Genomic DNA, 22,031 nt, shown 5'->3' with positions numbered 1-22,031 from the left:
TCTTCTTGCCCTGACATTATAAACAATGCTTTCTCGAACTCCCTTTCTAATACCAGCGAGTTACAAAAGATGCATGCAATCATTCCACCTACTGCCACACACAAACCCATTTGTGGCACCATAAGGGACAAGTGCAATAGAAAAGACACAATATGAGCACGTTTCCCTCCTCCCAGGCCCCACTACAGCCTTGGAAAGAGGTCCTTGAGCAGACTGGTGTGTCCTAACAAACCAGAGACTCCCTCAGAATGAGGTCTGCTCACCCTGAGAAGCCCTGCNTGGAAAGGACATCAGGACAGGGGAGATCCAAATCTCAGCACAAGTTTCAACAAGAGAATGGCTCAGGCAAGGAAGTGGAAGTGAAGTATGTCCTAGTAACTCAGCCCAGAGGTTTTCTCACCAGGAAGTGCTGTAGGATGCTGTTGCTGAGTAAGCTTTTAGCTGAGCAAGATGATTTAAATTGAAGATCAATATTGAAAGCGCATTGCTATATCCTGCTCACATTCTTGAACCCAGCAACCTGTAGCTAGTCTGTCAAGAACTGGGAGGGTGTTGTTAAAGTTACAAACTATATGGGACTTGAAGGGAAGCACCCTTGAAGGAATCCTGTTTCAACAAGTTGGGAATTAAGGTTGTTTCCTTGCACGCACCCATACACACATTCACATAGTCTTCCCAAGTTTCTGCAGCCCTACTGAGCTGCCTCCTACCCCCAACCCCTTTCTACTCACTCTCTGTGTATCAAAACAAAAACAAAAACAAAAACAGCAGCAGGGCAGAGCCCCCTACATTGTATAAAATAGTTGCAATTCTCAGCACCTGGGCCTAACAGCCCACACCACAGGATTCACCTATACACATATCCTGAAGCAGTAAACAAAAGTCTTGCTGCGTTTCTGTGAGCTGAAACCCTGAGAATCATTCCTTCCCTCACACTTGTAAGAGGCAGGCAATATTAGTAAATGATTCCAGAGATCTCTTGCCTCTATCAACTGGGAAGACAGAGACTAGGGACTGGCAAATCCCCATCTTCAAACTAAGGGCTGTGTTCCCACCCTCCTCCAGACTTTATAGGAATTTACTGAATATAATATAGATAGGGACAAAGTATACTGCTCTACAGTCCCCAAGAGCCCCTGTTCCCCTTGGCCTGGGAATCCTATATACTAGAACCACCCACCTAGCAGTCTCTGTGCCTTAGGCAGACAGCACAAAGGCACAATAAGTGGACAATCTATTACCCCAATAGCCCAAGAGGGAAAGGTTGGTAAAGAAAATACAAACGGTTAGTTGGTGCAAGTGATTGATAACAGCCAATTGTTTATTTCCACTGCCCTGGTCACAGGCACTCCCTCTGCCCCTGCTCCTGTCTCCTCTGTTCCCACTCCTAACTGCTAGCAGATTCCCTCATGCTGTTCCCCTTCTCCCCACAACACTCTCCCTTACTGGGCTACCAATCCAGCTGGAGGTGTCATTTTTAGTTCTTTTCCTATCCAGCTGCAGGGTACAGAATAGGCAGCTCTAAGTGCTGCTTTCTGTGCAAATGGTTTTTTGATTACAAATAACCTAACTAGGTTTGAAATGTTTTATAGAATAAGACAATATTTTTTTCAACAAACTTTAAAAAAAATGTACAGTTTTGTTTCCACTCCCCTCCCCCACCCCTGCTTGCACACCCTCCCCCCAACCACCCCTCCCTGGCAGCTCAGCCCCACCCCAACAGCCCCTGTTTTCCTTGGTTGTGTTTTAGGGGGTGCCTGGCACCCCCAGAGACTCAGCTTCATGGCTGACAGGCGAAAACAGCAGGGGCTTCACCGATACCCTTGGTAGCCGTAGTAATTCCTGTAGTACCGGTCTCTGTCCTGTTGGTGGTGGTAGTAGTAATTCTGCCACTAGAAGAGAGGGAAACCCCAGCACTTAGAGCCAGCGCTGGCTGAGGATGAAGGGGCATGACACTCATCAATCCAGCTGGTCCTGTCCCCTTCACCCTCGATCTACCCCAAGATAATACTCACATCCCGGTTGTATTGTCTGTAATAGTCTCTGTATCTGTTGTACTCATAGTCTCGACTGTAGAATCGTTCATAGTCACCTCTGTATCGATCATAGAAATTACGGTAGCCCTGTGGAAGGAGAGAGTGTTGACGGTATATGGGTCTTCAAAAGTACACCCCAGTTTCCCATTACTGAACAAGACATATTTCATCTTGACACTATAAAGCAGGGTAAATTCTTTTCCCGGGTTAAATTCTTCCAGATGAACATATTAAGTGGGCAAAACCCTAAAGCCCTAAGAAAACAGCCCAAACCCCTCTGCTCCCCCAAGTCAATAGGAATGGCTTCACAGCCCAGAGGGAGGAGCAGAAGGAGAGCTGCACTCACCCCTCTGTTTCCAGACTGCCCCCAGTACTGCTGCCCGTAGGCCCGGTTGTCGTAGCCTCGGCGCTGCCCGCCCACTGGAAGAGAAATGGAAAGGGCGCTCAGACAGCTGGCATGGGGTCTTGGCTCCACATCTGAGTGGAAATCAAAAAGCTGGAGCCAAAGGCAATACTACGGGAGGAGGAGGCTTGCTCTGGCCAGGCGCACACACTGTTAATTAAAGCACCAGCCAGGATCTTTTATTAAAAGAGTCTGAGAGGGGAGGGCATAAGAATAGACACAAGAAAACAAAGCTACCCTGCTTCTGAAGCTCCCCAATCCTGCAAAAACATCTTAGATGACAAAAGGATACATGGCAGAGTTAGAAACATGAATAAAAACTGCCATTCACAGGATCAGACTCTCAACCCAGAAAGGGGTCTGAGATGTCTGTCATACAGTCTATACCTATCACTGTACAGAAAGAAAACAAAATCTGCATTACTCAAGGCTAGAAACCAGTTATTCCCAGTGTCTAGGACATAGCTAGCACCAACCACCTTCTGATTTACAGTTGCACACACATAAACACACACTTTAAAAAGAGCAATTATAAATATACACTGGGGATTTAACTGACAAACTAGACATTCTGAGGAAAATTAATCCCACTAATAACTAACTTCCCTTGTAACACTCTAAAATGTTAGAAGAAGAATCCATTCAGTTTTGTCTTCGAAATTGGACTGATTTGATAAAGCATCAAGTGATCTTAAGATGAGAATTAGATCTCACTGCACATCCTTAAGACTGCAATGAAGTGGGGCACCAACTTGCTCGCCTGCATGGAAACTAGGCATATGATGAGGGTCGGTAGGTGGATGGTGTTTCTGCCCCACAATAACTATCTTCTGGCTGAAAGACTCTGGGGAAAGCTTATGAAGCAGGGGGTAAAGGGCACAAGAAGAAAGAAGCTTCATCAGGAAGGCTGCTCACTGTGGGCAGCCAGGTCTCTAGGACTCACCATAGCCTTGGCCTCTGCTTCGGTTCTGCCGGTTTCTCTTGTTGCGGTTGTTCCGGCGGTTTGTCCGCTTCTCAGAGGGGGGCAGTAGCTTCCTTGCTTCCTCCTTGTATTTAGTAACAATGGGTTGAGCTTCCTCTTTTTCCAGCTCCCCATATGTCACCTCATCCATATAGTCGCATTTCTCAGGCAGAGAGAAGTTGGCTATAAGAATAAGAGAGAAGCTTGTGGGCCTAGAAAGTGCACAGACAGTGTAAGAATGCATGACAATCTACCAGAGGAAGTATACTTTAGGTTTTGGTGGTTTGGGGGATCAAATCAGGGCTTTGCAAATGTTAATTAAATGCTCTCTCACTGAGCTATATCAAGGTTTTATTTGTTTTTCACTTTGAGACTTAAGTTATAAGGCTATCTAGCCTTAATTGCCTTAGCCTCTTGCCTCTTCAGGAACATCATTAGTTTTGAGTCTACACCCAGTTATTTATTTATTGAGAAAGGAGCTTTCTACATAGCCCAGGTTATCCTGGAACTCACTATGTACATCTGGCTTCAAATCCAGAGATTCACCTCTCTGATGGGATAAAAGATGCACCATACCCAGCTTTGTTATTGATAGTCTATGTCTATATCACACTGCTCCTTTGCAGACAGGGTCATTCACAGAATCCACAACTTACCATTCTTCTCTTGGCACCCTGCTCAGTCGTGGGATTTCAGAAGTACACAGGGTTCTAGCTTGTTATATGGGTATGTGAGTACTGGGGTCAAAACTCCAAGCTTCAAGGGCTGAGACAGGTAGCTCTTATGTTTTTTTAGACCTAAGGCCTCATGCATCTCAGGGTGGTCTGAATCTTTCTGTCTCCTGCCTTCTGAGAACTGGGATTACAATTATTGCTGTTGTTACTATACTTTGCTTTTCTTTTGAGTTTTTTCCTCCACTCCTTTTGAAATAGCTTTATTATGTATACCTCGGGTTAGACATTCGCTTGCTATGCAGTTTGTGCCCACTTCAAACTCAAGATCCTCCTGGCTTACCCTTCCCCCCAAGTGACAGGACAATAGCCCTGTTCATCACAGCAAGCCAAGCCTAACACTTTCAAAGCTTAACTTAGTAACGCTCATACCAACTCACCCTTAAATAAACAAACTGTTTTATTGAGACATGGTCTCATGTAGCTCAGGCTGGCCTGGAACTCCCTTATATACTTGAGGATGACCTTGATCCTCCTGCTTCCAATCTCATAAGTACTGAGGTCATAGGTAAGTATCACCATGACTTTCTCCCCCTTTTTAAAGGCAGGGTCTGTTCATATAGCTCAGGATGACCTAGAACTCACAACAATCTTCTTACCTCAGCCTTCTGAATGTTAGGCAAGTGCTACTATGCCTAAACACAAACTTTCTTTTCCCTAAATTACAATAGCACAAGATAACGGGCTATCTGGAAACTAGATTTACAAGTTCTTAAGTAATCTGTAATAAATTCGCAGTGAGCTCTCAGGAACACAGGCTAAATGTAACCGAGAAAATTTTGGTGTTACTTAGAAAAAACTTGATCTCAGGAAAGATAACTCAACAGTTAAAAGCACCTTGTTGTCCCTGTAGAGGACCCAGGCTCAGTTCCCAGCACCCATACAGTACTTATAACCATGTCTAATTGCAGTTCAGGGGCTCCTGATGTGTCTTCTGACTTCCAAGGGCAGTACCATGCACACATTTAAATATATATATGCATATATGCAAAATACAGAAATAAAATAAGTAAACCTAGAGAAAGGTGGGAAGAGGGAGGAGAATGTGATCTTATGTAGTCTGCCTGGCCTATAACTTCCCATTCAGACCAGGTTGGTCTCAAGTTCATAAAGATGTACTTGTCTCTGCCTCTGCTAGGATCAACGGCAAGCACCACCCATGCCTGGCTAAGAAGTAACATTATTAGAGCTTCAAGCTGGGACTGAGGGTATAGGTGAGGGTATCACACTTGCCTCACATGTACAAGGCCCTGGGTTTCAATTCTCAGTGCAACCCACTCCATATACACGCAGTTACACAAAGAGGCTAAAAGCGTCTCCTTGCCACTAAATGCCTCTCATCTATCAGTTACACATGATGGCCAAGTATACCATCTGTCTGTCTTTGGACATCAAGTTCATAGACTGTGTCATAGTAAATTTGATCTCAATTATGATTCTCAGATGAATCCAGTTATCCCTATCTTATAAAACTGCACTAAATTCTTCCAAGTGCCTGAATATCTGCCAGGGTATGTTAAAATTATTTCTTTTTTGTTGCTGTTGTTGTTTTTTGAGACAGGGTTTCTCTGTGTAGCCCTGGCTGTCCTAGAACTCACTCTGTAGACCAGGTTGGCCTCAAACTCAGAAATCCGCCTGCCTCTGCCTCCCAAGTGCTGGGATTAAGGCGTGTGCCACCACCGCCTGGCTTAAAATTAATTCTTATAAATTCAGATACTCCAGATCACAGATATGAGAATTGATTCCTACAGCAAGGGGTTATGAGTTTCCATAGCCAGCAGTTCACAGGGTAAGTGGGGTACCATAAGCTAAAGGAAAAACGATGAAAAATATGATCTAAGGAGAAGAACGTGAAGCAAAAATAATCAACATATTTAACACTGCCTTCAAAGAACAGTACACTCAGGCAAATACCAAATCAATAAGAAAATGAAAACAAAACATAAACTTATTAGCACACCAAAAATCAAGACACAGGAGAAAAACAACTTCTATCACTACTGTATTTTAATTTAAACCCTAACAATCGTCCTTGCCATTTTCATGGAATATCAATCTTAATTTTAAAGTTTTAGTTATGAGGGTGAAGTTCATTTCATATGCTGATATTTCCCAATGACTAGGGCAGTGCTGGACAAATAAGTAAATACTTATTTAAATCATTGACTCAAGCTCTTCCTTTAAGTATCTTGTTTGGATTTAAACACCTCATTTCTCACTCTTCCATTTTTTTTGAGACAGCATCTCATTTAGCTCAGATTAGCATCCAACTCCTTATAGCACTTAAGGAATATTCTCTTGCATTCATCTTCCAAGTGCAGAGATTAGAGGCATGTATCACCCTGCCTTTTTTCCAACCCAAAATATGGTCCTACTATATCAGGCTGGTCTTTCCTAATTCATAATCTTCTTTCCTGAACATCTCAAGGGCTGGGATTACAAGCATGTGCTACCATGTACAGATATTTACCCCTTTTCTCTCTGCTCATTAGTTTACCTATAGTGGTTATAGCTATTAAATTGCTCTTAAATCTACACTTTAGATGTGGAGAATCACTCTTGGTGATAAGCAGGGTTGCACTGACCAGGGAGTGAATTCTCTAATCCATGAAATTTTAGCCCACCTTTCATCTCCAGCATTATAGACTCAGGCACATCATCTCCCTCCACTTCTTTCCTCAACTCCAGCCTCTTCTTCCAATCTTCCTCATTAGGAACAACTACCACCACCTTCCTGGAGAATGTCTTGAACAGCAATAACTTCCTTCGTTGGCCAGAGTTGTACACATTACACTAGTAATAGGAGTAATTACATGTTTAAGGTTAAAAGTCACTACTCAACTTATGAAAGAAAATTTTATCTTCTATAACTAAAGCATCAGATTAGAAGTCAATATACAATTTCCTTTAATAATAATCACCATTATCATTGTGTTGTGGTAATAGGACCAAACCTAGGGCTCTGCATATACTAGAAAATTGCTCTACCAGTGAGCTATAACTCCCGCTCACCTTTAATTTTTAAGCTACTTGACAAATATTATATCACATATCAGGAAAACTGAAGTTAGAGAGGTAAAAGACTTGTCCAAAAGCTAGGATAGATAGAAGAATTCAAATGAAATGAATGAATGAATCCCAATCTCCTTCTCTCCATCTATCATCTGAGTTCAGACACTCTCAGTAAACTGTGTAAGTTAAAATATATTACATAACTCACAAGCAGAGAGACATTAGGTAACCTGAGTCTATTCCTTAATTCAGTCTTACATGTGATCCCAGACTAACTTTAAAATAGATATAAAATTTTCATCTCTGGATCTCCTTTACAACTAGATCCCCTTTGAATGTCTGTATACCTGATCAAGAATAAAATTCCTCTTTGATCGTGAAGCAATCTGGACCAGCTTACTAAGGCACTGGGAGGCTTGCTGAACTAAGAGGTCTCGGCTTTTGGGGTCCATCTCTGGCTCCTCGAGTCCCTTCATCTGATGAGTGAGAAATACAAAGAGTTACACAGCAAGTTCAAGAGTCCAAAAAGTCAACGATTCAAATTCTACAAGTGTCACATGAACTCATTACACTGTTAATTTCCTGTAGTAGTCACTTCTATACTTAACCTGGATTTATTCCAGATTGTATGTTTGCAGAAATTTGACAATCCAGGAGAGGTGGGGCATATCTTAACACACTGACAGTGTGTGGGGGTCTCTGTTCTCATACATTTCAAAGACACCCCCCATCCCTGACTAACAGGCTGTCAGAGATTTTCAGTGTTTCCACAGCAAACACCATAGCTGACTAATCATCTTTCCCCATCTCTCAGCAACTGACCCTCATTTGAGTGAGCACAGTCTCAGCTCCCAGGACATTGTATCTTCTCTCAGGGTTTTCTTTTGCATATTTCAGTGCCCACTGGGTCTTTCCAGATCCAGGAAGTCCCACCATCAGAATCACCTGCAAGTAAAAGAAACAGGAATGAAATAAAAATGAATCAATTTTGTAAAATCCAACTTTCTTTAGAAAATCTTATATTTTCTGTTTTTTTTTTGTTTTGTTTTGTTTTTCGAGACAGGGTTTCTCTGTATAGCTCTGGCTGTCCTGGAACTCACTTGGTAGACCAGGCTGGCCTCGAACTCAGAAATCCTCCTGCCTCTGCCTCCCAAGTGCTGGGATTAAAGGCCTGCGCCACCAGGCCCGGCTTTAGAAAATCTTATATTTTCTAAAGAAGATATATATTTCCCCTATTCAAGTTTGAAAGTACATATCCACCACTCTCCTAAAGCATGAAGCCTATACTTGTGCATACCTCACATTCCTCTATGGTCTTGGGAGGGACTGCAGTCCGCACACGTTCCTCAACAGGCACAGCATGGATGAACACAAACTCTTCTGGTGGTGGGAAAAAGGGCTCCTCCTTCTGACCAAAGTTTAATTCTATGACACAATTCTTGCAAAGGACATGGGGTAGAAGAGCTCGATCTGCCAGAGACTCCTTGCTGATTCGGAATGCCACACCCAAGTCTTCTCCATTCTTGGAGAAGGAAAGCTCAACTTCTCCAGTCTCAAAATTCTACAAGGACAGAAGCAGGAGAGCGCAAGAGCAGGTTGATGGGTTTAAGGACAATGAAGTACTACCGCTTATTTACTTATTTTCTAATGTTAGGAGGATGGAGAGATGGTCAGGGTTAAAGATACTTGTCACCATGTATGATACCACAAGTTTGGTCCCTAGAGCCCACATAATAGGAGAAAACTGTCCTGACTTCCACATAAACACTTTGATATGCACCCTCTCCCACAAATAAATGTAGAAATAAAAAAAAAAAAATAAGTGAATGCTGGGGCTACTTAACATCTCAAATAACCAAGCAATGCATCAAATGTATAAAAGTCCATAGTTGGTAGGAAGCATAGCGAATCCTCTTAGGTTTTTATCTACCCTTTGCTACAAATTCACAATTTTCAGGAACACTCACAGCAAAACAGCCAATAACATCATTTTCCCCAAAAGTCTGGCCAAATTCCTCAAACTGCCCGTTTTCTGCCTTGAGTCCTCTTCCATCAAAACCATAGGAGAACTCATCTTCACCTAGAAGAGTCAACAATCAATTACCTACCTGCAATGTTTCCAGAGTAGGCAATATGGTAACAAACACAAACAACAAGTTACAAAATAACCTTACCAAGCTGTGAAGAGGAAAAATCCACAGACCACCCAACTCTGAGGAGAGAAACTTCTGGGCAGCCTTCTTTCATTGGGAGATTCTGAGTTACCTGGTCAAGTCAGAAAATGAATTCTTAGGGCTATGACAAATGCAGGTACAAAGTCAGAGTTACAAACATAAGATTCATATACAAATTGGAAAATAAAAAATTCTCAGCTCAATACTAGAAAAAGAATTTTTTTTTTTTAAAAGACTTATTTATTTATTATATGTAAGTACACTGTAGCTGTCTTCAGACACTCCAGAAGAGGGAGTCAGATCTTGTTACAGATGGTTATGAGCCACCATGTGGTTGCTGGGATTTGAACTCCGGACCTTCGGAAGAGCAGTCGGGTGCTCTTACCCACTGAGCCATCTCACCAGCCCGAAAAAGAACTTTTACTAAACCTAAATCAAAGTTTGTGGGCCTGGGACTATAGCTCAGAGATACAGCACCTAATGTATAAGGCACTAAGATCAATCATACCAGCACATAAAACAAAACAACAAAACAAAGTCGTAAGAGTCAATATGTTGTTCAGTGTTAAGGGTATGTTCAAGCAGGCTGCCCTTTTCTGAACTAATGAAATGGAGGATAGGAGTCTAATACACAGTTTAAATTAATACATGGTTTAAGAATGACTTACCTTGGCTTCAAAGCATACTTTTCCCTTTGTTACTCCATAAGTACTTCTTGCCCCAGACCAAAGGGTAGGGAATTTTTCTGAGAAGAGCGGCTGGCCTCCATATCGGTCTTTGCTTATTTGAAAATGTAGATCCGAGGTATCTGTTAAGATGATGCAACTGGTTTACTACAACGCTCAACACTGAAAAGTGCTGAGCAAACAAATACAAATACTGTCCAGGTACCTAAGCCACGAAATTTTACTCTCAAAAAGTCACTTTTATATCACTCCAGAGGCTAATGCAGGAGGATCACAAGTTGGAATCTAGCCTGAAATACACAACAAAGCCCTATCTCAAAATACAAAGCAATCTTCTTTATACATACACGTGTCCAGGTTCACAAGCGTCTGATCCTCCTCTTCATCTTTTGCTTCTTCTTCTGGAGGTGGTGGGGACTTTGAGCTACAGGTAGGAGGAAAGTAAATGCAGTATAACCAAAGCTACCTTCTTTGTGAGGTATTTGTGTGGCACTGTCCACTTTAAACTATTAGTGAATTACCAAATTCCAGCAGACAGCTTCTTCAGTCAATGAGAAAAGGGAATAGGAGTTTCCATCATAGGTTCATTCACTCTAAAACTTATGCCTATAAGGATCTAGTCCAGTTTTCAATCCACCCCTCCTTCCACACTGCAATCAACAATAGGAATACCAAAAGCAGAGCAGACACTCCCATCAAGGGAGTGTTTCCCTCACCGGCTGTGGTAAGCCTCCTCTCGGAATTCATAGTAAGCTCGGCCATGTTCATCCTTCTCATCCCGCTGTCTCTTTACCCCCCGCCGCTCACCATCTGAGCCTGCTGGTTTTGACTTTTCACTATCTTGGTCATCTCCTACAAAAGGGAGGGAAAGAAAATCAGTAGTTTTTATACTGGAGCGTACAATGAGCTCAGAACTAAGAGAATCTAAGTTAACTTTAGGAAACTGAGGGTATCTGATTGAGACAAAGTGATCCTATTATACCCATGTTTTATTTCCAAATTTCAAAATCACTGGTTAAGATGGGCGGGGGGGGTAGGGGTGGGATGGGATGGAGGGGAAACCACTATGGGCTTATTTAATTGGGCAATTTTTCCCATTCTAAATGTATCTATTTCAATCAAGCCAGCCTGGCACATCTCCCCACTGCTATGATAGAAAAGCATCCCTGAAATCTTTAAAAACCTTCATAGGTGAATTTCAATTCTCATCAGATCTGGGTTTATGGCACGTACTTAAGGACTACTTCCTAGCCCTTTTCAGCAGCTCCTTGACACGGAAGCCTCACATTTTCTTTAGAGACTACCTACCTTTTCTGCATTAAAATGCACAGCCTTACAATGGCAGGTATATTTTTAACAGGAACTTGAAAGTTACCAGAGAAATTCTTAGGTCACAAGCAAACCATAAATAACACTGCATCTTCTTACTGCATGAAATTTGGGGCAGGAAGGTGGTGTTATATATTAAGTAACATTCTTTTTTTGTTGTTGTTGTTGTTTCTAGACAGGATCTCACTATGTAGTTCTGCTTGTCCTAAAACTCATTATTTAGATCAGACTGGCCTCAAACACAGAGATCTGCCTGCCTCTGCCTTCAAGTGCTGGGACTGAAGGCCTGTGACACCAAACCTGACAGCAACATTCTTTACTCGGAGTAACACATGGAATTTTTCCTTAGGCTTTAATTTTTTGAAGGCTTAAGTGTTTTCAACAATTCCTTTAAAACATTCCCTTATTCTTCAATGCTTTTTATATGCTATCTGGGATAACACAAATTAAGGGTTATGTAATAGGACTTCAGTCCCAGGACATCAGACACAACAAAAACCCCAAACACTATACTTTGCATAAAATCATTGTAAAATAGATTCCAATTTCATAACACTAAGAGCCAGAAACAAACAAACAAAAAAACAAGAAACAACAAAACAGTATAAAAAACTGTAAGGCAAAAAAACCTACTTGAAAGTAAAACTCAGAAGCAGTTCCCTCCCCTCCTCTGATAGACACTCTATAGATTAGCTCTAACCATGCAAGCACTTCAAAAGGAGAAAGTCATTAACTCCTGTGGAAAGTTTCCACAAATCTACCACAAGGTTACTCAAATGGTCCACTAGAACCCCTCAATCATTTCGGCTCAGTTAGGAGCCTTAAGGGCACCAGTGTAGAGTAAGTTTATAAATATGCTTATTTACAGCCTGGACAGGAGAATTAAAATATAAACACACAGGGACAAAGTAAAAAGCCCCAGTCAAGTAACTAACATTCTGCTAAAATGTCACTAGACTAAGAGTTTCTCTTTGCTAGTTAATGATTAAACCCAACAGGCTCACACACTGTCTCCGATGGCTTAAGCAGGAGGAAGCAAGGTTAGATATCCAGAGTCTCTTTGAAGACTAACTTGGGTTTGACCGAGCCGTATTTCACGGACTGTTTATTGCTTAACATTTTTAAGGTTAGGAACGAACTGTCAGGCCTAAGCTTCCAACTGGTCTCAGGAGAGCGCCAATTTTTCGGCATATTTGCGGCTAAAGCTATTCAGCTAAAGAGGGGTGGGCACCAGAAGACTGATCTACAGGCAGCTCGAAAGCCACACACACACACACACACACACACAAACACAATTTCCATCAACACCAAGGAACCACGTTAGGCAGGAACCTCGCTCCTGCAAACAGTGGAAAGACAAGACACCCAAACCTTCAAAAAGATGGACAGCGGATGAAATCCACCTTCCCAGGAGAATCGCATCAAACAGCCACTAGAACAGTGCACTTTCGGGCAAGTGGAAACAAGGAATCAGATAGCGCGGTGCAGGGTGGGGTGCTGGATCGCAGACGCACCCGGCAGGTTGCAGCCCGGCTCGGCTGCCAGTTCCTCACCTTGTTCCTCTATGGCCTTGTCACCCGGTGCCTCGGATCCCGGAGTCTCGTCTCCGCTCCGTTCCTCCGGCCCGTCTTCCTCCCCCTTGCCGTTGTCATGCTCTTCGCCACCATTTACCCCACCTGACCCAGCCGTGGCCTCCGCCGGTGTGTCGGAAGATTCGGACTCGGCCTCCATGGCTGACGTCTCCGGGGGCTCCGGAGGCGGCTGCGCGGCCTGGCCCAAAGCCTGAGCAGGTGGTGGTTCCTCGTCTTCGTCCTCAAGCAGCGCCTCCTCGTCCTCCTCCTCCTCGTCGTCGTCCTCCTCCTCGTCCCCGCCCGGGCCTCCGCCCGACGCGGCCACAGGCCGAGGCTCCGCCTTGCAGGCCCCACCGGGCCCGGCCCCACCAACGCCGGCCTCGTCTTCCAGCATCTCAGCATCCAGTGCCTCCTGAAGCCGCTGCGCCAGATCCATTTTGAGGCCGCGCGAATCCAGGCCGCGCCGCTGAAGCTCCGACCGCAGCTCGGTCACTTTCAGCCGCTTCACCTCCATCGCCGCCGTCGCCTCCTCCGCCTCCCGCCGCCTCCTCCCCTGCGAACTGTCGACCGAGCCCGACCGCGCAGGCGCCGCCGCCGCCCGCCTCCGCCTCCCGCGCCAGCACTGAGCCCGCGCTAGCAAGCGCACGCACGCAGAGGCAGAGGCCGCGCTGTCTTCGCGGCGTGTTTATGTCGCCTTCCTCCTGCCCTGCCCCTTTCGGCTCACTGGGCGCAAAACAAGACGGCGAGGAGCAGCTTCCGACACACTCGGTACTCGACCGCGGGGGAGTGCGCGCCGAGGACGACGGAGTTCCCTTACTTCTCCTCCCTCCTCTCAGAGATCCAGGCCAATCAGCGCAGGCGGCATAACCGCGCAGCCGCACGGGGGCCTGAGTCGGGCAAGGCTGGCTGCGGCTCAAGTGCCTCGTAGCACGGAAGCGTGAGCGCGCTCCTCCTTCCGTACTTCAGTGGTCGGCTCTGCGCAGTCGCGCCGGAGTCCCGCCCACCTCACTTTACTTCCTGCCCGCTCCCAATTACCGGAGCACCCTAGGTCTTACTAGATGTCCTCTCTTGCAGATTCTTTGACTGCAATTTCTGAGACTAGTAACCGAAGCCAAGCTGGAAGGATGGGTGGTGCAGAGTTTTCGTAGCCAGTAGGGAAAGGCCTTTCCAGTACCAAGGGAGAGAGCGAGCGATGCCCGGACCTTTCTGGGCTTAAACATCTACCCAGCAACAGAGGCGGCTACCCCACCCCTTCCTTCTCTCATTGGCCAGCTTGAATCGTAGTCTATTGCTCTGATTGGTCATCCGATATCGTGCGGCTTTTTTTCCTATTGGAGAAGTGGCCGGGAATTTTTTTTTTTTCCGGGTTGGTCCGCTGGGGAGGCGGAGCCGGTTCTGCGGGATTACTTTTCTAGACTCGTTTCTGATTGGGTGGTATGACGCAATGCGCGCGCCCCCACTAGATGCTAAACTGCTGGCCGGTCTGGCCTCTTCCCTGTCTGTGCTTCTGCACTTAAACCCAATTCCTGGAGGAGTCTTCCGGGTTTGGGCCTCCGCTGTGGTGCGGTTGTTGGGCACAGTGCTTACGGCCTCTTGTGCCTCACCTGTGGACCGGAGACTCAGGCCTCACTCACTTCGATTCCTCAATTAGCAGCAGAACCATCAACAAATGTTTGTTGGATAAGAACAAATAAAGAGATTGGAAAGGAGCGAAGCCTTTTTGACTTGTTTCAGTTGTTCCCGCCTACTCCATCTTCTTCCAGGTCAGGGGGTGTGCCTCAGAGAAAGAAGGAAACGAATTTTGCGGGCGGTCACACACTTGGAACGTTTAGTCGGGCCTTTGGATTTCCCTAGAGTCTGTAATCACGCCGGGATCTCTTCTAATGGAACTCATTTGGTCTATGGCTTCGCTATCCTCACATCATTCTTTTTTTTTAGTTTGCGGTACTTCTGGAAACTGAAAACTACCAGGAGAATAGATGGGACTAGTAAAAGCAGCAAACCCCAAATCCCCGCGAGCTTCTTGCTTACGAAATCGATGCTCTAATCATTTATTGTGATCCCATACTACTGCTTCAGTTTCTCTTTCATTTAACAGTTCCAACAGTCATGGAGAAGCGCCTTCAGGAGGCTCAGGTATACAAGGAGGAAGGAAACCAGCGCTACCGGGAAGGAAAGTACCGAGATGCTGTGAGTAGGTACCATCGAGCTCTTCTTCAGCTGCGGGGTCTGGACCCAAGTCTGCCTTCCCCTCTATCTAGTCTGGGACCTCAGGGCCCAGCTCTCACACCGGAGCAAGAAAACATACTGCACACCATCCAGACCGACTGCTACAACAATCTAGCTGGTAAGTATGGAATTGGAGGGTGGGCAGAGCATCAAGACAATACCGCAGGGCCGGGCAGTGGTGGAGCATGTCTTTAATCCCAGTACTCAAGAGGTAGAGGCAGTTCGAAAACAGAGCGAGTTTCAGGACAGTCAGGGCTACACAGAGAAACCTTGTCTCAAAAAGCAAAACAAACAAAAAAGATAGAATCATCAAGCCCTGTGAACATTGGAAGATGTTCTTTTTCACTGCCACCTGGCTATTTAGCAGTGGATTGAAACCTGTTTCCAATTTGTAGAGTAGTCTAAAAGCAAGTGGGATTTGTCAAACCTCACCTGAAACTACTTCCTGGCTCTAAACCCCAGATATCTTGATTTAGTGGACCTAGAGTGGGACTACCAATGGGTTTATTTGGAGGAATGTTGCTAACACCTGTAATTCCAGCACTGAAGAAGTCCAAGTAGAAAAATGGCTTCCAGTTTGAGATCCAGACTAGCCTGTGATGTGTGGTAATACCCTATTTCAAACAAGTAAGAATAAATTGAAAAATGGAGATAGTCATAGTCCTGGGGATGTTTCGTTTAAAAAGGGATGGTTACATAGGATTCATAAATGTGACATTTATGACATAGAATGTCAGGTGTTTAGGTCACTACACATTGATCTATGTAAGTGTCACAACAGTTCTTTCAGATTAGTCTAAGGAAGTCATCAAGTATCTAGTAATAAGTTAAAATTATACCCAGACAAACAGCCTTAATTCCCAAAGCTTAAAGCTTCTTGCAAGATTCTGTGCCCTTTAAAAAACAGAAAATGCACTAAGGAATTTGCCGAAGATCACCTTTCTTAGAGAAGCCTTCAGTCACTAAGCAACAGTTTAATTTCACATATTCTCTAGCAGTTTCATTTCCTTCAAAGTATATTTCAAATTTCATTTGCTTGTGTATGCTTTCCACTTTGTGGTGCCCTGGCAGGACTTAATCATTGCTTGAACTCAGTTGCTCATCAGTAGAGATCAGTGAAGCCTTACATCCTAGAGTACTTTCCCTAAGCTGGTAAAATCCTGCCTCAAAGCTGGGGCCGGAAGGTAGAGCAGCACAATAGGATTGAGTATGTTGTATCTTATCCAGTGTCCTCACTAAGCTGTTAAACCAGATCCCTCCTCTCTAAGCTCAAAGACCTCTTCCTTTTAATGTCTGTGAAAGGGATTTCCTTTGTTTCTTGGGTTGTTGCTGGCTTTCCTACCTCAACCATCACTCCCACCCCTGATGGCTAGCATTACTGAAAGATATTTCTCGTGAAATCTGTTTCAGCACATGAAATGTCCGATCAAGCCTGGGGGTGGAGCACTTTATTATTTAGACTAAACAAGGCTAGAGAGATGGCCCAGGGGTTAGGAACACTGGGTGCTCTAGCAGAGGATCAGAGTTCAATTCCCAGCACCCACATGGTGATATACAACCATCTGTAACTCCAGTCTCAAGGGATATGACATTGCCCTCCCTTCTTACCTCCTCAGGCACTAGGCATACACATGGTTCACATACATAAATAGAGGCAAAACACTCATTAGAGTGTGTGTGTGTGTGTGTAAAATCATCAAGATGCTTGCCTTGTTCTCTTTTCTCTTTGCCTCTGGTTTAGTGTTTGATCATAGTCAGTGCTTGGTAAGTAGTTATCAGTTGAAATTTTGAAGCTAAAAATTACCTGTGGAGAATACCTCATGCCTGCTTTGTAGAGGTGTTATAGCAGGGATGGAAGCATAGTGAAAGCTTGTTAATGGCTTCATTCTACCTGAATCTCTGCCACCTGAACACGATTTAGTTACGTTTTATATTTTTAATTATACTTAATTCTGATAGCTGTAAAATAGAAAGTCTTTTCCTTACTTTTTTTACTTTAAAAAAAATACTTAATTTTTAATTATGAATAGTCTTTTTGTATGTGTCTGTGGGTATGTGCACTTGTCAGGCAGGTGCCTGTGATGTCCAGGAGAGGGCATCAAATTCCTGGAGGTGCAGTTACAGAGGGTTGTGAGCCATCCAATGCGGGTGCTTGAAAGCAAACGTGGGCCCTCTGCAAGAGCAGTATGTGTTCTTCACCACTGAGTCATCATTCCATCCCCTTTACTTTTATTTTTGGTGGTGGTGGGGATTGAACTCAGAACTTAAATATGCCAGACAGTCAGTCAGTCTACTGAGCCACAACCTTTCTTTAAGGTAGAACATTGCTTCCTCAAAGGCCACCCACAGTGACACACTTCCTCCAACAAGGCACCACACCTCCTAATGTATCTCAAGTAGAGTTACTCTCTGATGCCTAAGCATTCAAACATATGAACCTATGAGGGCCATTCTTATTTAACCCACCATACTGAGGATGACCTTGGATTCTTAATCCTCCTGCCTCTACTTCCCAATACAGGCATGCACCACTGTGCCATGTTAGAGTTATAAATAAGAAAAAAAAAGTATGGGACTGCAGTGATGGCCTACCAGTTAAAAAGTACTTAACTGCTGTTGCAGAGCACTTGGGTGTGGTTCAGCACCCACCCACCTAGCAGCTCATATAGTCATCTGTGAGTTTAGTTTCAGGACCTGACGCCTGTCATGATCACCACCTTGGGCTCCTACATGCATATGATCCACATTTATACACACACATATACACACACACACACAAGATGAAATAAACTATCGTGTATGCACATATACTCAAGCATGACATGACACACACACGGGTTGTGAATGTCAAAAGAAAACTTGTGTGAGTCACTTCTCTTTCCCAGGAATCAAGTGTAAGTCATCAATCTTGGTAGCTAGAGGCTTTACCCATAGGCTTTACCCACTGAGCCAGCTTGTCAGCCAGAACTTCTGTGTCTCTAGTTCCTAGATGAGGGTATGGATATAGGAGACACTTCAGCTTTAATTGAATAAATGAATGCTGTGAGCTGAGCAGTGGAATCTCTCTCATATATAATAAGCCCTCCTCCTTTTTCCCTTTAACATGGCCCATTAGCCTGTCTCCTCCAGATGGAGCCGGTGAACTATGAACGAGTGAGGGAATATAGTCAGAAAGTCCTAGAACGACAACCCGATAATGCCAAGGCCTTGTATCGGGCTGGAGTAGCCTTCTTCCACCTGCAAGACTATGACCAGGCTCGACACCACCTGCTTGCTGCTGTCAATAGGCAACCTAAAGGTAAGTGAGTAGGAACATAAAGAGATGAGCATATATGAAATTGTTAGTACAAAGAAGTCATCAGTGATTAAGATGATAGTGCTAATTGCTGTGTAATTGACATTACACACTGTATACATCAGGTATTGAACTATATGCACCATTCTCATTATTATGTACAGCTATTACAAATCAACAGAAAAATACTTCTTAAAGAAAAATAAGAGGTAGGGATGGATAGGTGTGTGTGTGTGTGTGTGTGTATGTCTTAGTTGGTACGCATGCACAAAGCTCTGATTTCAATCCTCAGCATTGCATATATAGTGGTGTGCATGCCTGTGATCCCAGCACTTGGGAAGTAGAGGCAAGAGGATAAGTGTTAGTTACATAGGGAATCTGAATATGGCTGGTGTATATATATATATATATGTGTGTGTGTGTGTGTGTGTGTGTGTGTGTGTGTGTATGACCCTGTCTCAAAACAAAACTTTCTCATTCTGGGTGGTTGCATGTCTTAATCCCAGCGCTCAGGAGGCAGAGGCAGGCAGATCTCTTGAGATTTAGGCCAGCCTGGTCTAAGTTTCAGGACAGCCAAGGCTATACAGAGAAACCCTGTCTCAACAAAACACCCCCCTCTCCCCCCAAAAAAAATACTCCATTGAAGTAGTACCCATGGAAAGGAAGTGCTAGTTTATTTAACTTTTTCAGCTTATTTTCTTTCTTTCTTTTTTTTTTTTTAAGACCTATTTATTTTTAGGTATACCAGTGTTTCACTACATATGTATTGTTTACCACTTTGTTGGTAGTGTGGACCTGGGAGAGTGGGGCCTGAAAATGAGGTCACTGAAGTCTTATTTAGTAGCCAACTGTACTAAGAGCATTAGACAATTTATACTCTGAGGGTTAAGAAGAATCACACGAGTGAGGTATTCAATTACAAGGACAAGCCACACAAACAAAACCAAAAACAAACAAGAACCATGTATTTTTCCATTGAGGCATATAAACAGTAATAGCCTGCTGTAATGAGTGATTTAACATCAGTTCACTCCTATCCACTGTACCTAGGAGGCGCACATTTTAAGAGCAGTTCCTTGTTTCTGGTGACATTGAGATCACAGGACTCTTACTTTCTTGGAGTTTTCTCACAGCACTCAGAATTCCCCTCACACAACTGCATTCTTGGACTGTGTCCCAACTCTATAGCTGTGCACCACATGTGTGCCTGGTGCCTTTGGGCCAAAAAGGCAGTCATTCAATCTTCTGGAACTAGAGTTACAGCCTGTACTGAGATACCATGTGGGTGCCAGAACTGAACCCAGGTCCTCTGTAAAAGGAGCAAGTGAGCCATCTCTTCAGCCCTAGGTTTTGTTTTTGTTTTGTTTTTTTTTGTTTTTTTTTTTTTTTTTTTTGGTTTTTCGAGACAGGGTTTCTCTGTGTAGCCCTGGCTGTCCTGGAACTCACTTTGTAGACCAGGCTGGCCTCGAACTCAGAAATCTGCCTGCCTCTGCTTCCCGAGTGCTGGGACTAAAGGCGTGCGCACGGCCTCAGCACTAGTTTTTAACTATTTTTAAAATCGATACTCATTCCCAGGAAGGAACAAGCAAGGTGGTCATGAAAGTCTTTGCTGGGGAGCTGTTGGCCCTTGATAGCTGTGAGAAGAGGCAGAGTTAGTTGTCTGTAATGAGGTGATCCCCTTGGAGGCCAGCCACACTTCAGGATAGGCCCCATTCCCAAGAGTAGTTGGACAACACAGACTTGACTAGATGGGGCTGAGGAAGAAGAAAACTCAAAACTTTTGTGGGGAGAAAGTCCGGGAGGGCAGAGATAGCAGGATAGATGTGGGAGGAGTTGGAGAAGAGGGAAATATGATTAAAATGTATTGTGAAAAAAATCTCAAAGAATTAACAAAGTATTATTTTAAAAGTACATAACATTTCCTGGGCAGTGGTGGGATATATATCTAAGAAAAGAATATATATGTGTGTGTGTCTATACATAAATATATACATATATATATATATATATATATATATATAGTGTGCACATAAATAAGTTTTCCACTTATATGGGATTTTTGAGGTTTTTCGGTTTTTACTTATTTTGTGTGTGGTGGGGGTTGGAGTGGTCACAGGCCACAGCATGTGTGGAGGCCAGGGGATGGCTTGTAGGAACTGCTTCTCTCCTTCCACCAAGTGGGTTCTGCTTGTCCGCCTGCTGGGCAGCAAGTGCCTTTACCTACTGAGACGTTCTGTTAGTCTGTGATTTTGTTCTTTTGAGACAGGGTTCTCCCTTCACTGCCCAGGCTAGCCTGCGGCTGCATCCCTAGTACCAGCCTCCCTGAGGAGTGCTAGCTTTACAGGGGTTTACCGCCTCACTCAGAATACTCTGTGCTCTTGTTTCCCCAGGAAAGAAACTATCAGTCCTGTCTATATCCTTAGGAATATTTATGCTTAAACAGGCATATGCGTTAATATCCCCTGTATCAGCTCTATAGGCCAATGGTTTATATAAACAAGCCTGTTTCTGCTTATTTTGCTGTATTATAGATCAAATGTAGGGTCTCGTGCCTGCCCTGCAAATACTCTACCCCTGTGATATCACAGCCAGTTTATTCTGTGTGTGTGAGATATCTACTACCACCCCACCCCTTTTCTGTTTTGCTGCTGGGAACTATACTCGGGACATTACACCTACCAGATACTGCACCCACGTCCTTTTAGTTAAAGTAACTAATTTATTTATTTTGGAGTTTTGTGGGACAGAATTTCACTAGAGCTCAAGCTGGATTGAACTTGGCCATCTGAATACTGACAATGGGAATTTTAGGAACTTTTTTGTTTCTTTTTGTTGTGTGTGTGTGTGTGTGTGTGTGTGTGTGTGTGTGTGTGTGTGTATAGGCAGGATCTCCTGTAACTCAGGCTCACCTCAAGCTCAGTTTGTAGCACAGGCTGGCCTTGAACTTCTGATCTTTTCCTCTACTTCCCAAGTGCTAGTGTAACAGGTATGTACCACTATACTAATTTAGGGGTTTTGTTTTAAAGCCCGTATCTTTAATAGAAAAAAGTGTTAATGAATCCCTATAAATGAACTTGATCATCGCTGTTCAGCCCGCTCTCCAGACAGGAGCTGACCTTTGCTTTAGATAGTATTTTAATCATTTAGCTCAGGTATCTCCAGGTGTGACCTAGAAAAACAAGCTACAGTCTGGGAGAATTTCAGATTTGGTACCCAGTTTTCAGTACAGAGGGGACACTGAAGCAGATGGCAGGTTCATTTCTTTATCATTTCTGTATTGTTGGTTTAATACTGAATATGGTGTCGTTCTCTATCCCCTCTGCCCCCCATTTTATTTATTTTTTTGACAGGGTGTCTCTTCTTTGTCCTGGATGTTCTAAAACTCACTATGTAGACCAGGTTTATCTCAAACTCAGGTCCAATTGCCTCTGCTTCCTCTGTGCTGAGCCTCCAAGTCTGGTGCTTTTCTTTTTTTTCATTCTTTTTTTTTTTTTTTTTTTTTTAAGATTTATTTTATGTATATGAGTATACCGTTACTCTCTTCCAACACACCAGAAGAGGGCATCAGTTCCCATTATAGATGGTTCTGAGCCACCATGTGGTT

General features: G+C 43.9%; 2 protein-coding genes across 3 annotated transcripts in view; one reads left to right on the top strand and one right to left on the bottom strand.

The window, feature by feature from the left end:
* Positions 1 to 1,286: 1,286 nt before the first annotated feature.
* Hnrnpul2 (heterogeneous nuclear ribonucleoprotein U like 2) lies at positions 1,287 to 13,834 on the bottom strand. Its single transcript, XM_021202898.2, has 14 exons — positions 12,886 to 13,834; positions 10,720 to 10,855; positions 10,351 to 10,427; positions 9,986 to 10,125; positions 9,318 to 9,408; positions 9,111 to 9,223; positions 8,441 to 8,704; positions 7,966 to 8,088; positions 7,491 to 7,619; positions 6,756 to 6,924; positions 3,383 to 3,583; positions 2,383 to 2,456; positions 2,016 to 2,123; positions 1,287 to 1,892 (listed from the first exon to the last, which is right to left on the bottom strand). The coding sequence occupies exons 1-14, from the start codon at positions 13,415 to 13,417 to the stop codon at positions 1,812 to 1,814; spliced, it is 2,238 nt and encodes a 745-aa protein (XP_021058557.1). The 5' UTR covers positions 13,418 to 13,834; the 3' UTR covers positions 1,287 to 1,811.
* Positions 13,835 to 14,340: 506 nt separating this feature from the next.
* The window catches only part of Ttc9c (tetratricopeptide repeat domain 9C), a 9,333-nt gene continuing 1,642 nt past the window's right edge, over positions 14,341 to 22,031 (top strand). The window contains exons 1-3 of one of the 2 annotated variants that reach the window (XM_021207604.2): positions 14,341 to 14,666; positions 15,002 to 15,250; positions 18,248 to 18,430. In XM_021207604.2, coding sequence (XP_021063263.1) covers positions 15,013 to 15,250; positions 18,248 to 18,430 — 421 coding nt within the window. In that variant the 5' untranslated portion in view covers positions 14,341 to 14,666; positions 15,002 to 15,012. Of the gene's footprint in view, positions 15,251 to 18,247; positions 18,431 to 22,031 lie in introns of both variants that reach the window. The other variant, XM_021207596.2, reaches the window with a different exon arrangement.

This window comes from Mus pahari, chromosome 1 (genome assembly GCF_900095145.1).
Source record: "Mus pahari chromosome 1, PAHARI_EIJ_v1.1, whole genome shotgun sequence".
Lineage (NCBI taxonomy): Eukaryota > Metazoa > Chordata > Mammalia > Rodentia > Muridae > Mus > Mus pahari.
Note: the sequence above shows the minus strand (reverse complement) of the source record. Positions and strands in the feature narration are given on the sequence as shown.